Here is a 22,128-nt window from a genome sequence, read left to right as displayed (position 1 = left end):
TTAACATGTCCCAAACAGAATTCCTCATCTTCCCATCCACACTCTGTACTCCCAGTGCCTTTCTCATCACTGTAGACAATACCGCCATCTTCCCCATCTCACAAGCCCGTAACCTTGGCTTCGTCCTCGACTTTCCTCTCAAAGTTTACCCACATATTTAATCTGTCCCCAAATCCTGTCAGTTTACCTTCACAAGATGGCCGAAATCTTCATTCAAACCGCTACTATATCCAAGCACTTATATCTCATCTTGACCACCGCATTAGCTTCCTTGCTGTCTTCCCTGCCTTCTGCCTCTCCCCACTCCAGCCTATACTTAAGTCTGCTGCCCAGATCATTTTTCTAAACATCCTTCAGTCCTTGTTTCCCCACTCCTCAAGAACCACCGGTGGTTGTCCTTCCACCTCAGCATCAAACAGAAATGCCTTACCATCAGTTTTAAAACATTCAATCAGCTTGCCCTCTCCTAACTTAACTTGTTGATTCTTACACTACAGCCCAGCTCGTATACTTCTCTCCTCTAATGCCAACTTATTCTCTGTACCTCTACCTCATCTATCTCATTCGTTCAATTCGATCGTATCTATTGAGTGCTTACTATGTGTGGAGGAGTGTACTAAGCACCACTGACCCCTCCCCCATGTCCTTCCTCTGGCTTGAAACTCCCTCCATTTCTGCATATGACAGATAATCATTCTCCCCACCCTCAAAGTCTTATTAGAATCATATTTCCTCCAAGAGGCCTTCTCTGATTAAAGCCTTTCCCTCTCCCTTCAGCACTACCTGTGCACCTGGAACTGTACCCTTTAAACAGCTGATATTCACTCCACTCTCAGCCCCACAGCACTAATGTATATATTCCTCATTTGTTCATTTTAATGTCTTTCTTCCCCTCTAGACTGTAAACTCCATGTGGGCAGGGATCATGTCTTCCAACTCTGTTGTGCTGTATTCAATCATTCATTCAATAGTATTTATTGAGAGCTTACTATGTGCATAGTAAGGACTCAGAGCACCGTACTAAGCACTTGGAATGTACAATTTGGGAACAGATAAAGACAATCCCTGCCCAATAATGGGCTCACAGTCTAAATGGGGGAGATAGACAAGCAAAACCAAACAAAAACAAGACAACACCATCAAGATAAATAGAATCAAGGAGATATAATAATAATGTTGGTATTTGTTAAGCGCTTACTATGTGCAGAGCACTGTTCTAAGCACTGGGGTAGACACAGGGGAATCAGGTTGCCCCACGTGGGGCTCACAGTCTTAATCCCCATTTTACGGATGAGGTAACTGAGGCACAGAGAAGTTAAGTGACTTGCCCACAGTCACCCAGCTGACAAGTGGCAGAGCCGGGATTCGAACCCATGACCTCTGACTCCAAAGCCCGGGCTCTTGCCACTGAGCCACGCTGCTTCTCTCCACCTCATTAACAAAATAAATAGAGTAATAAATAAAATATGCAAATGAGCACAGTGCTGTGGGGAAGGGAAGGGGAAAGAGCAGAGGGTTGGGGCGAGGGGAGGGAAAGGAGAGCAGAGGGAAGGGGGTCTCAGTCTGGGAAGGCCTCCTGGAGGAGGTGAGCTCTCAGTAGGGCTTTGAAGAGGGGAAGAGAGTTAGTTTGGCAGATGTGAGGAGGGAGGGCATTCCAGGACAGCGGTAGGATGTGGGCGAGGGGTTGACAGCGAGATAGACGTGAACAGGGGACCTTGAGGAGGTGGGCGGCAGAGGAGCGGAGCGTACGGGTGGGCAGTAGAAAGAGAGAAGGGAGGTGAGGTAGAGGGGGCAAGGTGATGGAGAGCTTTGAAGCCAGGAGTAAGGAGTTTTTGTTTCTTGCGAAGGCTATGCGAAGGTTAATAGGCAACCACTGGAGGTTTTTGAGGAGGGGAGAGTGACAAGCGCAGAGCGTTTCTGTAGGAAGATGATCCGGGCAGCGAATGAAGAATAAACTGGAATGGGAAGAGACAGGAGAAAGGGAGATCCAAGAGGAGGCTGACACAATAATCCAGTCGGGATATTATGAGAGCTTGTACCAGCACAATAGTCGTTTGGATGGAGAGGAAAGGGCAGATCTTGGCGATATTGTGAAGGTGAGACCAGCAGGTGTTGGTGACAGATTGGATGTGTGAGGTGAATGAGAGAAATGAGTCAAGGACGACACCAAGGTTGCGGGCCTGTGAGATGGGAAGGTTGGTCATGCCGTCCACAGTGATAGGGAAGTCAGGGAGAGGACAGGGTTTGGAAGGGAAGATAAGGACCTCAGTTTTAGACATGTTGAGTTTTAGGTGGTGGGCAGACATCCAGGTGGAGACGTCTTGGAGGCAGGAGAAGATGCGAGCCTGGAGAGAGGGGGAGAGAACAGGGGAGATGTAGATTTGGGTGTTATCTGTGTAGAAATGATAGTTGAAGCCATGGGAGCGAATGAGTTCTCCAAGGGAGTGAGTATAGATGGAGAACAGAAGAGGGCCAAGAACTGACCCTTGAGGAACCCCTACAGTTAGTGGATGGGAGGGGGAGGAGGAGCCCCTGAAAGAGACTGAGAATGAACGGCCAGAAAGATAAGAGAATCAGGAGAGGACGGAGTCTGTGAAGCCAAAGTGAGATAAAGTGTGGAGGAGAAGAGGATGGTCGATAGTGTCAAAGTCAGCTAAGAGGTCGAGAAGGATTAGTATAGAGTAGGAGCCATTGGATTTGGCAAGGAGGAGGTCATGGGTGACCTTTGAGAGGGCAGTTTCGGTGCAGTGGAGAGGACGGAAGCCAGATTGGAGGGGGTCCAGGAGAGAGTTGGAGTTGAGGAATTCAAGGCAGCGAGTATAGACGACTCGTTCTAGGAGCTTGGAAAGGAAGGGTAGGAGGGAGATAGAACGATAACTGGAAGGGGAAGTGGGGTCAAGAGAGGGTTTTTTAGGATGGGGGAGACATGGGCATGTTTGAAGGCAGAGGGGAAGGAGGTGTTGGAGAGTGCGTGGTTAAAGATAGAAGTTAAGGAGGGGAGGAGGAAAGGGGCGATAGTTTTTATAAGGTGAGCGGGAATAAGGTCTGAAGCACAGGTGGAGGGGTTGGCACTTGCAAAGAGGGAGCTCTCCTCTGATAATACTGCAGGGAAGGATGGGAAAATAGGGGAGAGTAGCTGTACTCTCCCAAGCACTTAATATAGTCCTCTGCACACAGTAAGCTCTCAGCAAATAAAACAGTGCTTGGCACATAGTAACTGCTTAACAAATACTGTAATTATTATTGGTTATGCAGAGGATTACTGAAAGAGGTTAATGTACCTATAGAAAAAAATCTTTTTCATTAATTGTGTTTAAGTGCTTTCTAGGCATCGAGCACTGTTCTAAGTGCTGGGGTAGATACAAATTAGGTTGGACACAGTTCCTGTCCCACATAGGACTACCGATCTGAGTTTTATTATTATTAAGTGCCTTTCCGATTCATAGCAACTCCTTGGATATACTTTCTCCAGAACGTCCTGTCCTCTGCCATAATCCTCAACCTTTCTAATGGTTCTTCCATTATCGTTGTTATGGTCTCTATCTATCTTGCTGCTGGTCTGCCTCTTCCATGTTTTCCCTGAACTTTTCCTAGCATTAGTATCGTCTCCAGAGAATCAGTCCATTTCATTCTTGACTATTTACAACTTTCTCTGGTTCATACTTTGTACATTCCATGTCGTAATAAAAAGAGCATCTTTACAGTTTTGGATACTTATTTCTTGTGTGGCAACATCTAAGTAGGGGGGAGAAAACTGAGTCACGGAGAAGTTAAGTGACTTGTCCAAGGTCACACAGCATGCAGGCAGCAGAGCCAGAATTAGAACCCAGGTTCTCTGGCTCCCGGGCCCGGGCTCTTTCTACTAAGCCATGCTGCTCCCTGGCATAACCATACTCTCAATCCCAAAACTTAGGCAGAATGATGTTGGGGTTTGATGTCTTTTCGGCCCCAGCTAATGACGGCGATCCCCTGTAAAATGACAAAATGCCAGTGTGAGGGAGACTTTTGAGCGACTTCAGATTTTGAGGAGTAACTTCACTGGTGTTAAATAAAGAAAAGAGAAAGATGGAGAGCCAGGGAATCAAACAATACTTCCAATGCCCCACGTTTCCTTTTCCACTTCTTGCCTCACCTCCTGCCTGTGTACATATTCGGTTGCTACGGAACATCCAGGCTGCAAATGAAGGTTCTTTTCATGGAGCTGTGAAGTGACATGGCTTAATCTGTGACGTTCAGATCCCTATGGCAACGTGAAATGATGTGGAAAACATAGGGCTTTGACTTCACAGCGGGTTCAAAGAGGAGGAAAAAAAGGGGGGTTGACTGGGAATATGTGAAAATGCAATTCTTCAACAATAGCTAGAGAAACAGATTCTAACTATTATCTACTGACTCCGGCTTTATTTTCAATTTTTCTTTGTGGTGGAAGTCTCTAATGAACTGACCATCTAAACGGGCATTTAAAAAAGATCAATCAATAGTATTTATTGAGCCCTTACTGTGTGCAGAGCACTGTAATAAGTGCTTGGGAGAGTCCAGTATAATCTGTTTGGGTTTATCCCTGTGGAAAGGAGTTGGGCATCTAAGTCAAACAGAAGGAGAATTTAACAGGGTGAGACTGACGTCTCCGTCTTCATCACTTTATAGTGGTGGTGTATCCCGGGCAAAGATGGTGCCAGGTGAATTTGTTTGGCACAAACCCTGTTTTAAATTGAAAGTGCTGGCTGGGGTTTTATAAACAGGAGGCTCCTAGAGGGCAGGAATTGGCTACCTACTCTTTTGTATTGTGCTCTCCCCTTCCAGCCCTCCCCTCTGCATTGCTCAGGTACCTGGCTGTGTGCCCCTTAAACACTTTTGTACTTACCTCAGCTCCACAGCACTTATGTACATATCATTATCCTCTACTTTGTGCCTGACTAAGCCCTCATTCCCCCTACTCCCTCTCCCTTCTGCGTCACCTGTGCACCTGGAGCTTAAACCCTTAAAACACTGCATATTCACCCCAACTTCAGTCCCACTGCAGCATGGCCTAAGGAAGCAGCGTGGCTTAGTGGATAGAGCACAGACGTGGAAGTCAGAAGGACCTGGATTCTAATCTCAGCTCTGCCACTTGTCTGCTGTGTGACCTTCGGCAAGTCACTTAACTTCTCTGTGCCTCAGTTACCTCATCTGTAAAATGGGGATTGAGACTGTGAGCCCCATGTGGGGCAGGGACTCCATCCAACCTGATTAGCTTCGCTTAGTACAGTGCCTTGCACGTAGTAAATGAATAACAAACACCATATTAATCCTAATAACAATAATAATAATAGAGCATGAATCTAGGAGTCAGAAGAATCCCAGTTCTAATCCCAGCTCTGCCACTTGTTTGCTGTCTGACCTGGGGCAAGTCATTTCACTTCTCTGTGCCTCAGTTACCTCATCTGAAAAATGGAGATTAAAACTGCGAGTCCCATGTAGGACATGTACTAAATCCAACCTGATTATCTTGTATCTCTTATAGCGCTTAGTAATGAGTGCTTAACAAATTCTAATTTGCATATAAGCACATATTAAGTGCTTAACAAATACTATTTTATAGATAGGAACATAGTAAAGTGCTTAACAAATAATATATATATATTTATTACATGCACACTATTATAATATATGAGAATATGAGAAGCAACGTGGCTCAGTGGAAAATCCCTGGGCTTGGGAGTCAGAGGTCATGGGTTCGAATCCCCGCTCTGCCACTTGTCAGCTGTGTGACTGTGGGCAAGTCACTTAACTTCTCTGTGCCTCAGTTACCTCATCTGTAAAATGGGGATTAAGTGTGAGCCTCACGTAGGACAACCTGATTACCCTGTATCTACCCCAGCTCTTAGAACAGTGCTCTGCACATAGTAAGCACTTAACAAACACCAACATTATTATTACAATTATATTTATAGTATGAAATGTATTTTATTGTCTGTCTCCCCTACTAGACTGTTTACAGTCTAGTAAACTCCTTGTGTGCAGGAATCACGTCTACCAATTGGTACCCTCCCAAGCGGTTAATACAGTGCTCTGCCCAAAGTGCTTGGTCCTCAGTGGATACCAGCGATTGACTGATCCTGTCTTAGTTTGAGTTAAGATCACTTGAGTCATCTTTGGACTGCATACTGATTGTGAACATTCTGCCACAGCTGAGTCTCTTCAGTGTAAACCTAACTGTCCCCAGGGCAGCCTTTAGAAAAATCCCCATGGCATGATCTATTTTGCCCAGTAAATTAGTAGTATTGAGAGAGCCTTTTGTTTCAAGCTGCTCCCGGCTGAACGAGCTTTGCAAAAAAAAAATTGTCATCACATTTTACCACCTTCTGATGTCATGTGTGTGATGTCACATGCTCCTTGGCGTGTAGTTTTTCAAGTACCACTGTAATAGAACAGCAGCCAAGATGATGGAGAAGTCTCTGGCCAGTCCAACAGGTTCCAAAGTGGAAATTTTAAGGTTCGGGAGAGGGAGAAATCAGTTGCAGGGTTCTCCTCCTCTGCCTCTCTCTACACCTTTTTAAATTTACAGTTAGACCTGCTCCTTCTTGACATCCTCCCTTAGCAGGCTAGTGGCCTAGTTGGGAGGCCCTCTTCTTCAGGGGCTCAGGAAGCGCTGCTGTGGTTTTTTTTTTTTTTTTGCAAAACTCGTTGAGGTTTGGCCTCTCGAAGCGTAGTCTTCAAAGCAACAACAACCATGGCAACAGGCTACCGAATGAGGAACTAAGTGACGACATTGTGTGAGCTGGAAATAGTTGCTTAGTTAAAGGGTACTCTTTTGAGGACTTTGGTTGGTTATTTTTTTTGGTTTTGTTTTTTTGCCCCCTTGAAAAAAACCCTTTCGTTCCGCAGCCAAGGGTACGATGGGATTGCGGTACTCTTGGTGCTTTGGAAGCCGAGTGTGAGTATCTTTTTCCCAGAAACCACTCTTGTTCTTCATTGGTTCCTCTTTCTCTCCCTCTTTCTCTCTCACTCTCTTTCTCTTTCTCTCTCTCCTCCGTCTTTATGGTGAGCCATCACATACTTCCTGCCCCTGGGACCCTGGAGGCATTTATTTTCACCGACTTTTATCAGGGATCCAGTTATATTATCGCCAGCGATACTTCGCAAGGTTTTGCGGCTTATTTTGGGCAAGGCAAAGAAAGTGTAACTTTGGCCACCGTTTTCTTTTCTCCTTTGAAAACAGGAAATATCTCCTATGTGACGGAGCTCATTTTAGTGTAACCGTCTAACCTCGCTGAGCTCTGGAGGTGATGTTAGACTCCGAAAAGTTGTATGCGTGTTGTGAACTCGAGAAGGGCATTATGCCTAGACAAAGGCGCTTTTTCACACTGGAAAAAACACTTGATTCTGTGGCTTCTGTAATAAAAGCTATTAGTACTACTGCTAAATACCATTACTACAAGTGGTAATAGTAATGGTACTAGTTTGTGAGGAAGGAGAGCTCACAAACCTCTAAAAATTTGATGCAGCCGTAGTTGAATTTTCCTGTTTTCAAACATGCACCCTTGAACTTTATAAACGATTGCTTCTCAGCTCCGACTGATTCACAGGTCATTAATCCAATGAAATGACAGGGGAAGCATTAGATAGCTATTCCCGTCACAGTAGGGAAGCGGTGTGGCCTAGTTGAAAAAGCACTGGCCTGGGAGGCAGAGCACCTGTGTTTTAATCCAAACTCTGCCATCGGTCTGCTGTATGACCTTGGGCAAGTCACTTAACTTCTTTGTCTCAGTTACCTCATCTGTAAAATGGGAATTAAGACTTTGAGGCCCATGTGGGACACGGACTGTGTTCAACCTGATTATCTTGTATGTACCTCAGCACTTAGTGCAGTGTCTGGCACTGAATGAGTTCAAAACAAATACCATTTTAAAAAAAATGTGATATAGGTGGGGATTAGACGTGGACTCCATCTCTTTACAGGGAGGAAGGGGAGCTCACAGTCTATTAAAATTTAACAGCTGTAGTTGAATTTTCCTGTTTGCAACAAGCACCCTTGAACTTTATAAAGGATTGATTCTTAGCTCCCACTGATGGACAGGGCACTGATCCAATCAAATGACAGGGGGAACCTTAGGTAGACATTGCATATCACATAAAAATGATTAAGAAGTCTTGGGATATTCTCTCAGTCAGAAATCATGCATATTCAGGTAAGTTTGTTGATAGTGAGTATAGATGTTTTGCGTCAGGAGTTTTGATGTGAGGGCATCAAGTGCTAAAGCATAAGTATCAGTTCTTTTGAAAGCAATGGGGTTGCTTTAATTAGTACAGAAGATAGCATCCTACCTTCATAAAGTCATAGATTTTATAGAAGGAGATAAGCTCAATGTCACTTGGACCTTACAGTCACATCTGAATACAGTTCAGCGAATTATAAGTACAGTTCAGTGAATTATAATAATAATAATGGTAATAGTAATATTTGTGGTATTAAGTGCTTACTGTGTGCCAGAAACTGTACTAAGCGCTTTGGTAGGTACAAGGTGATTGGCTTGGATACAGCCCCTGTCCCACCTGGGTCTCACAGTCTTAATCCCCATTTTACAGATGAAGTAACTGAGACACAGAGAAGTGAAGTGACTTGCCCAATATCACACAAACAGCCAAGTGGCAAAGCCAGGATTAGAACCCAGGTCCTTCTGACTCCCAGGCCTGTGCTCTATCCACTAGGCCATGTTGCTTCTCTTCTATAACACAATATTAAATTTTAACAACTAGAGGTAGGTCCCGTGTTCTTTCTTTGTGGGAAATTGGACTTCCGTTTGGGGTATCGTTAGTCAGGTAGTATATGATCCAACTGTGTGTATTGGACATGAATATTAAACCTGACCCAATTAATACTCAGTAATAACTGTGATATTTGTTAAGGTCTTAGTAAGTGCCAAAGTCCATACTAAGCACTGTGATAGATAAAAGGTTTTCAGGCCAGACACAGTCCCTGATCATTTACAGTTACAATTTAAGAGGGGAGGGAGGACAGGTATTTCATCCCCACTTTACAGAAGAGGCACCGAAGCCTAGAGAAGCTAAGTGACTTGGTCAAGATCACACAGCAGACTAGTGAGCCAGTAAGAGAATAGAGGTCCTTTGACTTCAAGGCCTACTCTCCTTCCACTGGGCCACACTGCTTCTCCATCTAGCCTAGTCTTGGGCCAGTCCTGTGGTCCATCTAGCTTGGAGGTGCAGTATGATGTTTTCCCTGAGATCCACGTGCTTTCCTCGACCTCTGCTAAGGAATCAAATTGCTTTTAAGTGACAGCTGCTTGTGGAAAATAGACAGGCCTTGTGCTCCATTGTACTTTCTCGTGCACTCAGTAGTGCCCTTAGTACTACTAAAGAGAAGCAGCCGGTGAGTAGCCGAGTCAGTTAATAACGCTAGTCGTGGGATTTGTTCAGTATTTACGATGTACCAAGTACGCTACTAAGTGCTGGGGTAGGTACAAAATAATCAGGTTGGACACAATTTCCGTCTCACACGAGGCTCACTAAGTAGAAGGGTCAACAGGAATTCAATCCCCATTTTAGGGATGAAGAAACAGGTGTCAAGAATTTTAGTGACTTGCCCAAGGTCAAACAGTAGGCAAATGGGATTCGAACCCAGGTCCTCTGACTCCCCAATCCAGGCTCTTTCCAATGGGCCACGCTGCTTGATCATTCTTGATGCCATGTGCTTTCCTGATTGGCGATGTCTTAGAAATCGCACCGTGTCTCTGTCTACCTTAAACCTGGCTGACTCGAGAATTCCAAGAGGCTGGAACAAAGCCTCTTTTCATCTCGTTCATCACGTGTCCCCCCAGGCCCGCCCTTCTTTGCTTTCTTTCCCCAAGAGGCTGGCCTTACTGGGCTCTGATTTCTCCCACAGCGATCGTCGAGCCCGGATCAGGGTGCCGGCATCTTGGATAAGGAGCCTCTTCTTTGGGCACATCATTTCAGCAGCTCAGCCGACTCGAATTCGAGACAGTGAAGAACTTTTCCTCAAATGAACCCTTTGGGACTCGCCCTTGGTTTCTTCTATCCGTTGGGCCAGTCCCTCAGAATGGTTATCAGCAGTAAGGGCCGAGGAAATTATCTCACTCCTTTCTCTTTCTGCTCATGACTAACCTTCTGTGTTTTTAGGGAAAGCTATGGTAAGTCATCCTGAGCTGGACTCTTGTTTTTAGTTGCACTAGAAAACTCCAGGAACACAACTTGGTGACTTTTTATATCCTGTTGTCTTTCCCCGTGGACCAGTTTGGGATTGTCCTTGTGAGCGTGTTTGTTTCTCAAGGCTTTCAGTTGCTGGAGAATGGTTTTTATCCTGCTGCTTACTGATCCTTACCAGGTTTCAGAGTTGCTTTTAAAGAGCTGGGTGTTTTATTTCAAGCCGTGGTGGCCAAGCTTTCATTTTCAAATGACATTTCACGTAACACATCCTCAGATGGTCAACAGCATATATCGCATGTCCAGGGTAGAAAGAGAATGGTATTAGATGCTCTCTTTAAAGGAAGTAGAAGGTGGATTGGATTTACAGTATGATATGGAACGGAAGAACGGGCACAGGAAAATACTGATAATAATTATAACTGTGTTATTTGTTAAGCACTTACTGTGTGCCAAGCACAGTGAGTAGGGCTGCATACAAGATAATGAAATTGGGCAGAGTCTCTATCCCATATGAGGCTCATAGTCTAAGGTATTTCACCCCCATTTTAGAGATGAGGAAATTGAGGCATAGAGAAGTTAAAGCAGCGTGGCTCAGTGGAAAGAGCATGGGCTTTGGAGTCAGAGGCCGTGGGTTCGAATCCCGGTTCGGCCACTTGTCAGCTGTGTGACTTTGGGCAAGTCACTTAACTTCTCGGTGCCTTAGTTACCTCATCTGTAAAATGGGGATTAAGACTGTGAGCCCCACGTGGGACAACCTGATTCCCCTGTGTCTACCCCAGTGCTTAGAACAGTGCTCGGCACATAGTAAGCGCTTAACAAATACCAACATTTATTTTTATTTGTAAATGCCTCACCCAAGGTCACAGGCAAGCGGCAGAGCCAGGATTAGAATTTAGGTGCCCCACCCCCGACTCCCAGGTCCATGCCCCTTCCACTGACCACACTGCCTGTAGCCCCCAGATGACAAAAACAACATAGAAGATGCAATAATTCCTCATAAAACCAGTTTCCCTGACCCAGGATTAGTTCTCCAGAAAGTTCCCCCTCATCTCATAGTCTCCTGTTGATTAGGGGGCATTATCTCAAATTTCCCATCACCCATTTACCGACTGTGTTGGCTTGGAAACAAAATCCCCACCATGGCAGGGGGTGGGACTAGCATTTTAGAGTCCCCATTCCTATCTCCATCCCTTCCCTTCTTGAGCCCTTTCCTCGTGTATGCTTCCGAATTGAAAAGCAGCCTGCCCTAGTGGATAGAACAGGGTCTTGGGAGTCAGAGGACATGGGTCTTAATCCCAGCTCCTCCACTTGTCTGCTGTATGACCTTGAGCAAGTCTGCTTTCTCTGTGCCTCAGTTACCTGATCTGTAAAATGGGGATTAAGATCGTGAGCCCCTTGTGGGACATGGACTGTGTCCAACCTGGCGGACTTATATCTACCCCGGCACCTAGTTCAATGCCTGGCATAGAGTAAGCACTTAAAAAAATACCATTAAAAATAAAATAAAAACTTCGTTTCTGAATGTTTGATTGATGACAAGAGACTTGTTCTGAATCTAGCTAGAGTTTCGCTCCTGCTCTTGCGTAGCAGAAGATTCTGAGTAGGTCTATTATTTTAGAGAAAGTGTTAGGCATGGGTTCTAATTTCGGCTCTGCCACTTGTTTGTTGTGTGACTTTGAGCAAGTCACGTCATTTCTCTGTGCCTCGGTTGCCTCATCTGTAAAATGGGGATAGAGACTGTGAGCCCCCCAGAGGACAGAGATTGTGTCCAACTTGATTAGCTTGTATCCACCCCAGTGCTTAGTACAGTGCCTGGCACATAGGAAGCACTGAACAAATACCATCATTGTTGTTATTAAAATGCATGGTTTCTGTAATTTGCTACTTTTTTCTGCTGTGGATAATGTGCCGATACTTATAACTGAGTCAGGAGTTGGATTGCATTGCTGTAGTGGGTAGAGCCTGTTCCTGGGAGTCGGAAGGTTGTGGGTTCTAATCCCAGCTCTGCCACTTGTCTGCTGTTTGTCCTTGCGCAAGCCACTTCACTTGTTTGTGCCTCAGTCATCTCGTCTGTTTAATGGGGGTGGAGATTGTGAGCCCCAAGTGGGACAGGGACTGTGTCCAGCCCGATTCGCTTGTATATCGACAACCGGCGCTTAGTATAATGGCACACGGTAAGCGCTTAACAAATATAAATAACACTATTATTCCCCATTCTTGGTCAGGGGAGATGTCAAGAGACAGTGATGGGCCCAATGTGGGACGAACCCATTAGCCCTAGAATCTGTCCTGGCTTGTAAAGGATCCCAGAGGGTGTCCTAACATTTGCAGGCTCGATTAGCACCCCTCCCTCAACAGCGTCCTCTGAAGAAACAACCAGAACCCTGGCCCGGTTCCACTTTTCCCCCTCAGTGGTCCATCACAACCTTTAGGGGATCCTGGAATTACCAGCAGCCTCCTTAGACTGCCCCCAAACCGACCTGCAGTCCTCAGGGTAGCGGGGCAGCGTTTCTTTTGGAACCCCAAGAAGGTTGATTGACTCAGTCCATCCCTGAGTGCTTCCTGTGTGCAATACACTGTACTAAGCATCTGTCAGTGGACAATAGAGTTAGTAGACGTGATTCCTGCCGACCAGGAGCTTACAAACTAATGGAGAAATCAGACGTGGAAGCAGCACGGCCTAACGGAAAGAGCCTGAATCGGGAGTCAGAGGGTTCTAATCCCAACTCTGCCACTTGTCTGCTGTGCGACCTTGGGCAAGTCATGTAACTTCTCTGGGCCTTGGTTTTCTCGCCTGTAAAATGGGGATTTAAATACTTGTTCTCCCTTCTTCTTAGACTCTGAGTCCCATGTGGGACAGGGATTGGGTCTGACCTGATCATTTGTATCTACCCCGTCACTTAGAACAAGTGCTTGACACACAGTAAGCACTTAATAAGCACCATAACAATAATGATCTTAAAATAATTTTCAGCTCTCAGAGGCAACAGCGTAGTAGATGGGGTCATGAGAGAGTGAATCGTAGCTGTGTGACGCTGGGAACTTCTCTGGGTCTCAGTTACCTCATCTGTAAAATGGGGATGAAGCCTGTGAGCACCATGAGGGACAACCTGATTACCTTGTTCCCCACAGCACTTAGAACAGTGCTTTGCACCTAGTAAGCGCTTAACAAATACCAACATTATTACTATTATTATTATAGGGGTAGTTTAAACACTGCAAGGACACCTCCAAGCAAGGAAGGGCTGGGAACTGGATTCTGAATGTAGTGTTAATTCTATTGGAATTTTCCCTGCAGAGCTGTTGCCCCAAGGGTAATACTCTGTAGAGCTAATTTCAAATTGAGGAAGGAAATTCAGGGTGGAGGGTTACAGGACATCTCTGTGGGCTCTGAAGTGGGTCTCAGTGATTCACCCGGGTGGTGGTGGGGACTTCAAATCGCCAGCCAGATTTTCCGCTCTGTAACCGGGAAATTTCTAGATGCTTGTCGGGTCGATGTGGGACAAAGCATGTTTGACCTCCAGAACCTGGAAAGTGACCTAATCATCTTTGGACATCACTTTGTCGTGTAATCCAACTGCTGAAGGAAGACTTTGAAACTCGTTAGGACTTTAGGCAGTGTTTATATTTATATTTCTCCCCAGCCAAGCAATTTTCAGATTCGTAGAAGGCTGGATGAGTCTGGTCTCTTTTTGGCCCCTCCACCCCAGGCTGCCATCAGGTGTGCACTGTTCTATGTCCTGTGTGGTCTGTGAAGTATGAAAAGGTCCCCTGGGGAGTTTGTTAAAGCTGCAAGCTTAAAAGGATTGATTCTTTGTTCTCTGCAGTGTGAAACCCATGCAAATCTAAGCACCTGGGGGAAAAAACAAAGCCTTCATTCCTAGACTCATGTGTCTAGGTTTGTGGGTTTGTATGATTATGTTTGTTTTCAAATGTGTAAACCTACAACAGAACTGTTAAATAATTCAGGGGAGCCAGAATAAGCTATTAGGGCAATCTTCCAATTGGTGGTATTTATTGAGTGCTTATATGTGCAGAACATCAAGCTTTTGGGAGGGTACAATACAAAAGCATTGGTAGACACAATTCCTGCCCACAAAGAGCATATAGTCCAGTGGATATTAGTTAGAATCTGGTGAAGTGTGTGAGACTCAGAAGGCTTTAGGCAGAGTCCACTGGGATGACTCTCTTGTCCTCTTGCTGGAGACTCTAAATGAGAAAATGTAGGTTTGACTTACACTGTAGCCCCATATGAGTGGCCTCACCCTCTCCCTCATCTAGGTGATTAGGGATGATTAGGGGAATGAAAACACCACCTTATACATTCCGTCCCCTTCAGCCCGCTGTCACTGGACGCTCTTCAGAGACATTTTTGGGCCAGAGTGGCAATGAAAAGAATATGTGTGTGTGTGTGTGTGTGTGTGTGTGTGTCTTCGTGGGTAAGGGTTGCTTGTGCCAACTCTGTTGTATTGTACTTTCCCAAACCCCTCCTAAATACTCTGCTTACAGTAAGTGCTCGATAAATATCTATAAATGATTGATAAAAGGCAGCAAAGGCCAGCCCATCCAAGAGATGTCTTGGATCCTAAACAGCTTGAAAATAGGGATCTGGTTATTTTCCTCCAATCTACTTTCCCAAGAGCCTAGGAGAAGTGCTGTGGTGCAGGAATTTGATAATGCAACTGACAGATTGATCGCTAGGTAATCTAATGCAAGATGACTGAGAAGTGCAAAGTCTGGCTCCATAGGTGGCAGCTTGGCCTGGTAGAAAAAGCATCACCCTGGGAATCAGAGGACCTGGGTTCTAATCCTGGCTCCTCCACTTGTCTGCTGTGTGTCCTTGGGCAAATTATTTCACTTCTCTGCTACCTCATCTGTTTAATGGGGATTAAGACTGTGAGCCCCTTGGGGTACAGGGACTGTGTCCAACCCAATATCTTGTATCAGCACAGTGCCTGGCACGTAGTAAGCACTTCACAAATGCCATTAAGAAAAAAACTATCAGAAGTATTTAATGAGCAGCTGTGTGTGAAGCACTGTGTTAGGAGCTTGGAAGCGTCCAGCAGAATTAGTAGACATGATTCCTCCCCTCAGGAAAGGGGAATGGGAACGAGCTGACTGAGAGTGCATTGCTGGAGATGGGTGATTTGGGATGGAGGTAAGAGAGCAGGAGTGGGATAGAGTTGGTTCCCAAGGGATCAACCCTCTGCAAGTTTATTTTAGTAAAGAAACCCAACCTCTGAAATTCACCAATTTAAGCCCTGCTTTTTGCAACCTGCATCCTTCTTGGGGAGAACTTAGAGTAGGTGAAGGCAAATTAGCACACCTCATTGCTCTGCCTATGGGCCCTGACTTTCACTTACCTGATTTGTTTTTGTTTGATGTCTTATCTTGCTTCTGTATTTGCTAATTACAGAGAGGATTATCCACTTCTCAGGGTTGACTTTTTTCACTTCTCCCTGGGAACAAAGCTGGGTAGTTTCTGAGCCCTCAAGATGTGGCCATCTCCCTCCTATTCGATTCTCATAATTTTCCCCACCAGAAATTTCACTCCCTCCTCAAACTTCCTGTCCCCTCACCCCCGCCGTATCTTTCCCCTATTGACCTGGCCACATATTTTATAAATAAAATTGAAACCATCAGGTGTGACTCTGTGACATCTCCCGTGCTTCATTCCAGTCTCCCCATTCTCCCCCACCCTTTTCAACTCCCACACTTCCCAGCATTATCTCAAGGAGAGATCTCCTGTCCTCTCTCAAAATCTACACCCCTCCACCTGCTCTTCTGACCTCCTTCCTTATGATTAATTAAAACTCTTGGCCCCTCCCTTCTTCCTTTCTTGACTGTGATCTTAAACTTTCACTTTCCTTTGGCTTTTTCCTCTCTGCTTTTAAACATGCTTGAGTAATGCTTGACGCGTAGTGAGCGCTTAAAACTTTATCCAACCTTTGCTTCATTGACAATGTCCTTTCTTGGTTCAACTCGTATCTTTCTGACTTCTCCTTCTCACAGTCTTTTGTGGGCTCCTCCTCTGCCTCCCATCCTGTGATGGTGGGAGTATCTCAAGGCTCAGTTCTAGGTCCTATTCCATTCTCCATCTACACCTACTCCCTGGGAGACCTCATTCACTCCCATAACTTCATCTACCTTCTCTACATGGATGTTTCTTGAATCTACATCTCCAGCCCTGACCTCTCCCCTTTTCTGCAGTCTCATTTTCTCTAGCCTTCAGGATATCCCTACCTGAATGTCCCACTGACAGCTCAAACTAAACGTGTCCAAAACAGATTTTATATTCCCACCCAAACATTGTCCTTCCTGTCTTTCCCTGCCCGCAGTGACAATACGCCTATCCTTCCTATCTCACAAGTCTTGGTGTTGTCCTTGACTCATTTCACTCATTCAACATACATTTTAAGCATCACCATATCCTATCAGTTCTGCCTTCACACCTTTTCTGCCTTCTTTCCTCTCTATCCAAATTGCTACCACCCTGATCCAAGCACTTTTCTTATCCCGCCTTGACTACTGCATCTTCCTGACCTCCCTGCTTCCTGTGTCTCCCCACTCTAGTCCATAATTCACTCTGCTGTCAAGATCATTTTTCTCAAAATGTCCAGGCAATGTTTCCCCAATCCTCGAGAGCCTCCACTGTTGCCCGTCCACCTCTATGTTGAATGGAAACTCTTTACCATAATCTTTAAAGAACTCAATCAAATACCAACATTATTATTATATGTACTATAAGTTATTAATATTAATGTCTCATCCCTAGACTGTAAGCTCACTGTGGGCAGAGAATGTGCTATCAACTTGGTTGTATTGTATCCTCCCAAGCGCTTAGTACAGTGCCCTGCACACAGTAAGTGTTCAAGCCATGGATTGATTGAGGTAATACTGATAATAGTTGTGGTATTTGTGAAGCACTTACTATGGGGAAAGCACTGTACTAAGCACTGTACTAAGCACTGGGACAGGTACATTGCAGTAAGATAGGAAGTGGTCCCTGCCCCACATGGGGCTCAGGTCAGCCCACTTTCTTTTCCAGCACAGACAAATGGGCAAGTCATTATTTCAGTGCTCAATTAGAGATTATTTGCCTGAGTACATTTACAGTTTTTCCTTCAGGACTGTTGTTTTAAGAAGCAGCATGGCATAAAGGATAGAGCACAGGCTGTGAGTCAGACAGTCATGGGTTCTAATCCCGGCTCTTCCAGTTGTCTTATGCGTTTTTGGTCAGATCACTTCAGTTCTCTGTGCCTCAGTTCCCTTATCTGTAAAATGGGGATTGAGACTATGAGCCCCATACGGGACTGTGTCCAACCCGATTTTCTTGTATCCACCCCTGTGCTTAGTACAGGGCCTGGCACAGAGTAAGTGCTTAACAAATACCATAATCATTATTATTATTATCCATGACCCCATCTTGGACAGGGGTCTTCTTCCAGAGAGGCCCCAATCAATTGGAGCAGCCAAAGTTTTAAGAGGAGGAGGCCTCTGCCATGTTACTTGGGAAGCAGCCTGACCTAGTGGAAAGAGAATAGGCGTGGGAGTCAGAGGACCTGGGTTCTAATCCCAACTCTACCACGTGCCTGCTGTGTGACCTTGGACAAGTCATTTAACTTCTCTGTGCCTCAGATACCCCATCTGTAAAATGGGGAATTAAATCGTATTCCTTCCTATTTAGACTGTTAGCCCCATGTGGGTCAGGGACTGATTAACTTTGTATCTATCCCAGCACTTAGAACAGTGCCAGGTACATAGAATAAGCTCAATAAACACCACTTAAAAAAAAAAAAAACGTGTCAGTAGGGCATCAGTGTGGCATTTCTTCATTCCCCGATAGCAGTCCATTTAATCTCATCCCGAACCCAGGCTTCTCCTGCTTGACCCAATAGTAGTAGCCTAGCAGGGGAAACAGCTTATATTTTGCATTTAATGTTTTTGCCGTGCCTTGCCATTTTGAGTTTGTGTGGCTGAGATGAAAAAAGAAAATATCAGGAAGCACGGTTGGCCATGCTAATGAGATCCAGGATTTCCAACAGAGCACTGTGGGAAGGTCGGTAAGCCTCTGCCCTGTGGATGGTGTGTTAACCTGTGATTTGGTTTTATTTCAGAGAGAACGCAGAGGAACCCGACTCCTGGAGCAGTCTTTCCTACGAAATTCCCTACGGAGACTGCTCCGTGAGGCACCACCGGGAGCTGGACGTCTACACCTTGACCTCCGAGTCGGAATCGGATGATGAATCTCTGTTCCCCAGAGATAGTCGGACAGGACACATTTTCAAACTTATGAACATCCAACATCAACTTATGGTGAGGAGGAAGAGACCTTGAATCATATCTTTGGGGTCTCACGGTCCACTAGCAGCCAAAAGAATGAATCTGATCATGAGAACTGGGGTCAGCTTAGTCTCCTTTATTTTTACCCACCCCCAGATCTGAGAATTTCCAGTGAAACCACCTTCCAGACACCGTAGTCTCCTTTTACCTCCCCATTAATATCTCTGCTCCCTGTGCTTGTTGTGTAAAGTGACTTGTCCTCTAACTGGAAGATGTATACTAAGCACCAGGATAATTATAGAACCATTTCTGCCCCATAAAATGGAGGCTTTAAATGGTGTTTGGACTAATCTATAAGATTCATGAGGACACAGACCTTGTTTTATCATGCCTGTCGGCACCTTGGACATGCACTGCATAAGAGCCATGCTTTTCCATTATATATTAACAGCCAAATTGATGTTAGTGGGGAAAATCCAAGAACTGCTTAGGTGGGATTCAAATTTAGGTGTTCATAAACCAATTTTCTTCAACAAGAAAATGTTCCCCAAAGCCAGAAGTATTGTGTTGCCACAGTGTCCAGTCTCTCGTGCATCAATCAATCAATGCTATTTATTGAGCACTTACTGTGTGCAGAGCACTGTACTAAGCACTTGGGAAAGTACACTGTAACAGAGTTGGTAGACATGGTGAGCTTCTGCTTGATGCAATGTCCTGTATTAGTTGGTTGGGAAGTACAGAATAATCAAGTGACACATTCCCTGCCCACATTTAGACATAAAAAGTTTAACACAAGTGGTCAGACTAAGTACATTGAGCAGTCATAGATACACTAGTTCTGACGAAGATTTAAATAAGCTCATAAGCAATGTGGTCTGGTAGAAAGAACTACTTCTCATCTGCAAAATGGGGGTTAAGACTGTGAACCCCAGGTAGACATGGGCTGTGCCCAACCAGGTATCTTGTTATCTATCCCAGCACTTAGTAGAGTGCCTGGCACATAGTAAACACTTAACAATTGACAAAAAAAAGTGTTAGAATTGGTCGGAGGGGTGATATGGCTGAAGATGCTGGGAATTTCATTGGGGAAAGATTGTTGGAGGAGGTGGGGAATTAGGACGTAGGGAGAGCTATGGGCTGTCTGATGTGGAGACTGGGAGCGTTCCAAGCTCGGGGAGCAGCATAAATGAGGGGATGGAAATGGGAGAGTCATGAGTGTGGTCCAACTGGAAAGTTGGCCTGGGAGGAATGGAGACAGTGAGTTGGAGAATCGCAAGCAAAGGGAGCATTTAAGATTTGGTGGAACTAAGGGATGCAGAGTCTTGAAGACGATTGTGAAAATTTTTATTTTGCTGTGAAGAGACGTGGGAAGCCAGCGGAGAGTTTTGTGGGGGAGAGACATGTGAGCCAACCGATGCTTCAGGAAGATGATTTGTACAGCAATACGTTGTATGGATCGGAGTGGGGTAGGGAGCAGGTACAAGGTCATGAGATTAGAAACTGTCCTTGTCCCACCTGGGGGCATCTCAATCTCAAGAGGGAGATAGAACAGGTATTTTTCCCCATTTTACAGATGAAGCAATTGAGGCACAGAGATGTTAAGTTAACCTCATACGGGGCAAGAGGCAGGGACAGTATTAGAACCCCAATCCTCTGTTCTTTCCCCTAGGCCACATGACGACAGCTGAAGGTTAACAGACAGGTACCAGAATTCTGCTCCACCCCCACCAAAAACCCTTCTCACCACATCCTACCCCTGCCCCCAGTCATCCATTCAGTAAATCAATTGATCATATTTACTGAGTGTTTACTCTAGGCAGAGCACTGAACTAAGCACTTGGGAGAGCACAGTGGAGTCATAGATAGTCATAGTCATACCCGGACTCTACACTTCATTGCACTACACTACACCACAGTGTAGCAGAGAAGGCAGACTCAAAAATAAATTACAGCTGGGAGGAAGCAGTAGAATGTAAAGTTATGTACATAAATGCAACAGAGGTGTGTGAGAATACAGGTGTTTAGATAATGGAGAAATTAACAAATGGCAAAAGAAGGGGAGAAGTAGGGAGGGAAGGGATGGGAAATGAATTAAGGAAGGCCTCGTAATCCCTCCTACTTAGACTATGAGTCCCATGTGGGACAGGGACTGTGTTGGATCTGCCCCAGTGCTTAGTATAGTGTTTAGCATGTAAAAAGTGCTTAATAAATACCATGATTTTTTAATGGTATTTGTTCATTTCTTACTAGGTGGCAAACCTTCTTCTAAGTGCTGGGATAGGTACAAGTCAATTGTCGTATTCAGTTCCTGTCCCGCATGGGGCTCACAGTCTAAGTAGGAGGGAAACGGTCTAAATAGGAATGATTACCATAGTTATTTTGTGATTTTGTAATGGCCATGAGGATGTGAAGTGGGAGGGATTTCCAGGCTGTGAGCAAGAGGTAGGCGGTGAAAGAGATGTGAATGAGACACAGTGAGTAGGTTGGCCTGAAAGAAGCAAACTGTATAAAAGGAAGTGGGAGAGGAGGCCGCCCCTTCCTCCCATGAGACCACTGCCCTCCGGGATCTTGCAGCCTAATGCAGTGGACACACAGGCAGAAGTTATTTCCAGGTTGGTGATCTTATTCCCTGGCAGGATATGCCAAAACTATAAACTTCTGGGACTCACCCAAGCAAATCAGATTGTATGGACCCCGATGTAATCGCAGATGCCTTTCTTCAGTTAATAGCAGATGCCCTTCCTCATTTATCTGTCTTATGGCCCCACATGCCAGAACTGTGAATTTTATCTGCCCGTCCAGAGAGCCAAGATTCCATCAGCCCTGTATTTCCTTAGTGGTCCTTTACCTTAACAGTATTCTGAGGACCAAAATTTCCTAACATTCAATTGCATAGTGTTGATGGGAGTGAAATGTCAGGCTCTGAGATTCCTTCCTGCCAGGAGTCAATAGGCAGTGTCTGCTTCTAATATATTTGGATCGGAGAGTACATCTCACAAACCGGAGAGAGTTCAACCTGCTCCAGAAGGCAAAGCAGATTTTTTGTTTTCCGCCCCCGAAAGAAAGGATTCTTAAGACTCTTCTTCGTGGATATTTAGCAAGCGACGCCAGTGATTTCAGGATTCCATCAGCTATGAGTATAGCTCCAGGGCCACAAACACAAGGTTTTACAATCTGTTTATGCTTGCCTGAGAAAAGTTGTCGTGGCACTAAAATAGGATCGACTTACTGAAAAGACTACATATCACGTAGGATACTTTTTTCCTTCTAAAATCTGAAAAACTGAAGTTTACAGCTCTTTCTAGACCTGCTTTGGTTCGTAGTTGATATGATATGAATTTGGAAAACAGCCTCACAATTATTTCATTTGGGTTCACTCTGGGTCAGCTAAACAGCCAGCAGTTTTCCATGAAGCAGGCAGTTTCTTTCAATCCATTAAGCCCAGTGACTTCATTCCATCATGGAAGCATGGCTTCCTCTCTCCCTCCCTCTCAGAAGATGTTCTGGTTTCAGAACAAGGGGCACTTTTGTTTTGGTTCGTGGGGGCTGCCCGGAAACCGGGCAGCTGGCAGGGTGAATCGAAATTATTTCATTTGCAGTTGCAAAAGGAGCTATGGGGCAAGGGCAAGAGGAAAGAAAAGCCCAGTGTCCCCTGCGTCTTCCAGTATGTTTTAGGAGACC

General features: G+C 45.1%; 1 protein-coding gene across 9 annotated transcripts in view; it reads left to right on the top strand.

Moving 5' to 3' along the window:
* Positions 1–22,128, top strand: part of AKAP13 (A-kinase anchoring protein 13) — a 394,860-nt gene that overhangs the window by 184,538 nt on the left and 188,194 nt on the right. For 8 of the 9 annotated variants that reach the window (XM_039912298.1, XM_039912295.1, XM_039912293.1 and 5 more), the window contains exon 6: positions 18,282–18,480. In XM_039912298.1, the coding sequence (XP_039768232.1) occupies positions 18,282–18,480 (199 nt within the window). Of the gene's footprint in view, positions 1–6,711; positions 6,917–18,281; positions 18,481–22,128 lie in introns of those variants that run through there. The other variant, XM_029065588.2, reaches the window with a different exon arrangement.

The sequence above is a fragment of the Ornithorhynchus anatinus genome, chromosome 5, assembly GCF_004115215.2.
Source record: "Ornithorhynchus anatinus isolate Pmale09 chromosome 5, mOrnAna1.pri.v4, whole genome shotgun sequence".
Classification (NCBI taxonomy): Eukaryota; Metazoa; Chordata; class Mammalia; order Monotremata; family Ornithorhynchidae; genus Ornithorhynchus; species Ornithorhynchus anatinus.
This window is presented reverse-complemented; position numbering and strand designations above follow the sequence as displayed.